The sequence below is a fragment of the Cebus imitator genome, unplaced genomic scaffold (genome assembly GCF_001604975.1).
Source record: "Cebus imitator isolate Cc_AM_T3 unplaced genomic scaffold, Cebus_imitator-1.0 Scaffold149, whole genome shotgun sequence".
Lineage (NCBI taxonomy): Eukaryota > Metazoa > Chordata > Mammalia > Primates > Cebidae > Cebus > Cebus imitator.
This window is the reverse complement of record NW_016107464.1, coordinates 2,963,768-2,970,120: the sequence shown is the minus strand read 5'-3', so window position 1 is coordinate 2,970,120 and position 6,353 is coordinate 2,963,768. Positions and strand designations below refer to the sequence as shown.

The window sequence follows — 6,353 nt, the reverse complement described above, 5'->3', positions numbered from 1 at the left end:
GGTGAAACCCCGTCTCTACTAAAAATACAAAAATTAGCCTGGTGTGGTGGTGGGCACTTGTAATCCCAGCTACTCTGGAGGCTGAGGCAGAAGAATTGCTTGAACTCTGGAGGCGGGGGTGGGGGTGAGGAAAGAAAAGGCCACCAACAAACAAAAAGGGGGAAGGAGAGAGACTCTCACTCGAAAAAAAAAAAAAAAAAGTCAATAGAAATTGTCCTTGAAGAAATCCAGACATGGGACTTACCAGGCAAAGACTGAAAATCAGTTTTTAAATATAATAAAATAACAAAAGGAATGTCTAAAGAACTAAGGGAAAGTATAAAAGCAGTGTCACAACAAATAGAGAGTATAAATAAAGATAAAACTATTTAAAAGAACCAAACAAATTCTGGAGTTAAAGAGTATAATGACCGTAACAAAAAATTCACTAGAGGGATTAAATAGCACTTTCAGGAAGCAGAAGAAAGAATCAGAAACCTGGAAACAGGTTAACTGAAATTAGTCTGAGAAACAGAATGAAAATAAATAAAAGAAAAATGAACAGGGCCTCAGAGTACTGTAGTGCACCATCAAGTGTGCCAATATACATGGAAGGGTAGTCCCAGAAAATAGAACAAAGAGAGTGGGGCAAATAAAATATTTGAAAACTTCCCAAATTTGATTAAAAAAATTCATCTATACTAATTTTCATTAATCTAAAAAGCTCAACAAACTTAAAGTACAATAAAAATTATGAAAAGGAAAGAAAAACAGGTAATTGCCACCGAGAGTTGGGAGGGGAAGTTGACCACAAGGGGAATGAGGGAATTTTTGAGTAGTAATGGAAGTGTTTAATATCTTAATTTTGGTGGTTGTTATACAACTGTATGCGTTTGTCAAAACACATAGAATTACACACACACAAAAAAGGTGACTTTCACTATTTAACTACATGTAAAGTATATACTTTATTATATCTCATTTTAAACAAAAAAGAAGGCTGAGCACAGTGGCTCACATCTGTAATCCCAGCATTTCGGGAGGCTGAGGTGGGTGGATCACCTGAGGTCAGGAGTTCGAGACCAGCCTGTCCAACATGGTAAAACCCCATCTCTACTAAAAATACAAAAATTAGCCAGCTATTTGGAAGGCACAAAACTCACTTGAAACTGGGAGGCAGAGGTTGCAGTCAGCTGAGATTGTGCCACTGTGCTCCAGCCTGGCCAACAAAGCAAGACTTGGTCTCAAAAAATAATAATAAACAGGAAATAAAGGAGCAGTGAAGTGCTCTAAAATAGAATCTTGGCTTTCTTTAACTTGGATATAATTGACTTCCCTTTCATTCCTAATCCAATTATCTCTCATTAACATTTTCAGTGGCTTAAGAATTCATTAAATTTGCAAGCACACCTTGGTTTCACATTAGTCTGGTTGTTTTTGTAATTGAAACAATATATTCTGCTTTAAATAGTAATAAAAATTACTAACCTGTGATGTTTGGGGAGTAGCAACACCTGTTGATAAATTATCTTCACACCTATCATAGTCTGTTAATCCAGCCACATAATTTCCATCACTTGTGTTCACATCTTCCAGGCTCCAATTCTTTGACTTTTCAATGAAAAGACAGAAGAACTTAAAGACAACAGTACTATGATTCAATATTTAAAATATGGTCATGCATCACTTAACAACACAAGACACATTCTGAGAAATATGTTATTAGGCAATTTTATCATTGTGTGAACATCATAAAGGGTACTTACACCAACTGAGATGTCAGAGCCTACTGCACACCTAGACTACACCTAGGACCTACTGCTCCTACACTACAAACCTGTGTAGCATGTTACTCTTCTAAATACTATAGGTAAATTTAACACAACAGTAAGTATTTACGTATCTAAACAAATCTAAACATAGTAAAAGGCCAGGCGTGGTGGCTCATGCCTATAATCCCAGCACTTTGGAAGGCCAAGGTGGGTGGATCACTTCAGCTCAGGCGTTGGAGACCAGTCTGGGCAATATGGTGAAACCCCATCTCTACAAAAAAAAATATGAAAATTAGCCAGGCATGTGCCTATAGTCCCAGGTTCTTAGGAGGCTGGGGTGGGAGGATCACTTGAGTCCTTGAGGTGGAGGTTGCAATATGCCGAGACTGTGCCACTGCACTCCAGACTGGGTAATACAAAGAGACTGTATCCCAAAAAAAATTTAAAAATAAAAAAAAGAAAGAAAAGGTACAGAAAAAACATGGTATTATAATTTTATGGAACCACCATCATATATGCATTTCAACGTTGCCTTTATGCAGCGCACAACTGTATTTCAAGCACAGAGCAAGGCCCTGGAAACAAAAATTAATAGGAGACACTATATTGAAGAAGCTGACCATCCAGTACAGAAAAAGGAAGTCAGAAAATTTCAGTTCAAAGTATCAGAAAGGAAAATCTCCACCTCTCAAATAATATGTCTTGCAACATTCTTATGTTACATGGCATACTACTTTTTGTTATCACGTAATCACTATACCAGACAACTCTATTGCAAATTTACAAATAAAAACATTTGACAAAGTAGAAGATGGAGGGGAAACAACTTCCAAATATAGGTTTCTTCTTTGTAAGAATCTACAGGGTAGTTAATAATTTCTACCAGGAAGAAAATTAGCCTTATAAAGGATCTCCCAAGGATAGGACATCTGGGGTCTTGTGCTAACAATGCCACCAAAATAACTATGTTCTTTCATTTTTCCCCCTCCATAAACTAAGGGTATACTAATTATACCCTGAAGACTGTGGGTGTACTTGGACTTTTTATTTCTCCTTCCTTCCTTTTCCCTCAATATCTTGTTAATATAACCAGGCAATTTTACTTAAATTTCTTATATCTCATCCTTTTTTTCCCAAAGTCTCACTGCCACTATCCTAGATCAAGGACAAATCTTCTCATACCTAGACTATTCAAACACACAATACTGTCTCTACCACTAATCTTTCCACCTTCTCAACATAGGATGACAGAGTTCTCCAGGATTACCAATTACCACCAATTAGAGCTGGTTGCATGGAGAGGTAGGCTGAGAAAAATCCTAAAGCTAAGTCTAGGCTTGGTGGAAAGAAGTACAGTGCTGTACAAATGACAGCTGTCATGGGTACTGCAGTAGGGACTGATAGCGCACACAGCACCCCTGACTGAACAATTCTATACACCACTGGATGAATTTTTTCAAAATCATGTTCATGTCTCTCTCTCTTGCTCAAAAATCAATGGCTCCTCAGTAACTACTGAACAAAGTTTAGGCTGGTCCGAAGGTAGCGAGTTATCTCAATTGATTGTTCACAGTCAGTTACAGATCGAAATCCTTGTTCTACTCTTCCCCCCTTCTCATTACTGCACTTGACTAGTCTTAAAAAAAATAAAAAATAAAATAAATAAAGATAAAAAAATGAACAAAGTCTAAAATTCTGATGTGCATTTTCAGGTTCTCTGTTATCTGGCTCTTCCCTACCCTTCCAGCTCATTTGCTTGCTCTCTCTCTTCCCCTACTTGAACTCTTCTTTTTTAACGCAACAAGTCCAGCCACTATCAACAGAATACACCAAGCACAATTAGGTGCCCATGCTTTTGCTGATTCCATTTATCCTGCCCTGAATGTTGTGCCACTTCTTTTCCATTTTTCTAATCTCGACTGTTGGTCCAGTTTGGATCCCATGGTGATCACTCCTGTCCTCTAAAGCTCCCCAGCACAACTCTGACCACTTTTCTGGCCCCCATCATCTACTATGATGCAGTATTATCTATCTATATATATGCCTTGCCTCAACTTGACTGTTAGAGAACAAGTCCATACTTTACACAAACTGGTTTCCCAGCAACCCAGCATGGGGCCTGAAAATGCTAATGACACTGATAACAATGTGGTCTTTTGTGGTTCCTGGACCAGTCTGTATTACTGTTTCACTGGAAGGACCATCTATTGATTGATTGATCACGATTATTTACTTTCTTATAAACAATGCCCCAGAGAAAAGGGATAATTCTATCAAGGGGAAGAACAGTACAAACAGACTATGTGACTTGCTTCATGTCTCAATTTGCACAAAGATCAGAATAGACCCCAAAATTTGATTTCTATTTCATTTATCATTAAAATGTCTCTTTATCTGCAATAAAATTGATTCAATAATATGACTGTCCAAATAATTAAATTATTAGGTAAATGTTCATTATGTAGTAGATGGAAGATAAGAATAACTATCTTCCCAGGTCTTTTCCACTTACAACTCATGTGAGCAGATCAATTGAGACCAGGCCAATTCAGACATAAGAAAATCCAGGCCAGGCACGGCGGCTCGCGCTTGTAATCCCAGCACTTTGAGCCGAGGCAGGTGGATCATCTGAGGTCAGGAGTTTGAGACCAGGTTGGCCAACATGGTGAAACCCCGTCTCTACCAAAAATATGAAAATTTGCGGCAGGGAAGGGCGGTGGCGCACACCTGTAATCCCAGCTACTCCAGAGGCTGAGGCAGGAGGAGAACCACTTGAACCCGGAAGATGGAGTTTGCAGTGAGCCGAGATCATGCCACTGCACTCCAGCCTGGACAACAAGAGCAAAACTCCATCTCAAAAAAAAAAAAAAAAAAATCCAATGGCTCAGGCCCCTTAAGTAAACTCTTATAAAATTTAGTGAAAGTTATTTTTCTAACTTGAACAGAAGCAAAATTCAGGGTTTTGCATTTTCCTGGACCCAAATGTGTTACCTGCACCTGAAAGTTTAAAGGGTTTGGCAGTGCAGGCAGGATGGGGGATTGGCTGATTCATGGCGCTCATGTGCAAAAGAGCTGCCTAGGCAGAGAATATTTACCAGCCATTAAAACTCTCCAAAACAGACTAGAAAACCAACCCAGGAATAAAATTATCTCCCTTCAGAGATTTCTTTACACAACAGCCAGTGTACTGACCAACCAGGGAGGGGAAAAGGAGGGCAGGTTAGGTCTGGCAGGGACATAAGACCTACTATGCCTGTAGCACTTGACTAACAAGTAGTAAAAGGAGATCTAAGTGAGGTATTAAAGGAATCTGTGGGAGGGGGAATTCAACAAAACAGGTGGCATTTTAACTTTTTTTTTTTTTTTTTTACAGTTTTGAGGAGTATAAAGTGAAAACAAAAATCACTTCATCCACACAGTCAATTGTGTTATCTTGGATTCCATAAAGAAGGCCAACTACTTCTCTCTGAGGATGAAGTGCAATTTCCTAGTGCTTACATTATTTATGTTGCAATCTGAATTAATCTGAGGGAAGATGACATTACAACGTTCCATACCCCTGTGGCAAAGTATCTGGAGAGCTGAATTTTAAGCCATGGGAAATACAAAGCATCATATAGAAAACAAGGACTAACACAAGCATTTAGGGATGACACAGTGTCTCCAAATATGTAAGCTTCTTCACCATTTTAAATGTCCATGACAGGCCAGGTGCAGTTGCTCACGCCAAGAATCCCAGAACTTTGGGAAACCAAGGAGGGAGGATTGCTTGAGCCCAGGCATTCGAGACCAGCCTTGGGCAACATAGCTAGACCCCATCTCTACAGAAAATTAAAAATTAGCCAGGTGTGGTGGCATGCACCTGTAGTCCCAGCTACTAGGGAGGGTGAGGCAGGTGGATCGCTTGAGCCTGGAAAGTTAAGACTGCAATGAGCCACAGCTGCACCACTGCACTCCAGCCATGGCAACAAAGCGAGACTTTGTCTCGAAAATAAAACAAATATTTTTTAAAGTCTATGACAAGCTAGGCATGGTGGTTCATGCCTGTAATCCCAGTACTTAGGAAGGCCAAGGCGGGCGGATCACCTGAGGTCAGGAGTTTGAGACCAGCCTGGGCAACACAGTGAAACGCTGTTTCTACTAAAAATACAAAAATTAGCCAGGCACGGTGGCGGGTGCCTGTAGTCCCAGCTACTCGGGAGACTGAGGCAGAAGCATCGCTTGAAGCTGGTAAGTGGAGGTTGCAGTGAGCCGAGATCACACCACTGCACTTCAGTCTGGGGAACAAAAGCAAGACTGCACATTAAGAAAAAAAAAAAGTCCATGATAAAGAAAACTGAGACAAAGACAGCAAAGTAGAGAAAAATAATTTGGCTATAACTTACTCTTATGCAAGAATTACATGAGCTCTACCTACTGCTCAAAATAACACAGGAAGAAACACTAATCAACATGCTCCATTTCAATAAAGAAATGCAAATTATAAGGCCGGGCGCGGTGGCTCACGCCTGTAATCCCAGCACTTTGGGAGGCCGAGGCGGGTGGATCACGAGGTCAAGAGATCGAGACCATCCTGGTCAACATGGTGAAACCCCGTCTCTA

At 40.0% G+C, this 6,353-nt stretch overlaps 1 protein-coding gene across 3 annotated transcripts in view; it reads right to left on the bottom strand.

Annotated features, from left to right (window-relative positions):
* Positions 1 to 6,353, bottom strand: part of MELK (maternal embryonic leucine zipper kinase) — a 97,650-nt gene that overhangs the window by 18,624 nt on the left and 72,673 nt on the right. For all 3 annotated transcript variants that reach the window (XM_017543184.1, XM_037743695.1, XM_017543187.1), the window contains one exon: positions 1,468 to 1,590. In XM_017543184.1, coding sequence (XP_017398673.1) covers positions 1,468 to 1,590 — 123 coding nt within the window. The remainder of the gene's footprint in view (positions 1 to 1,467; positions 1,591 to 6,353) is intronic.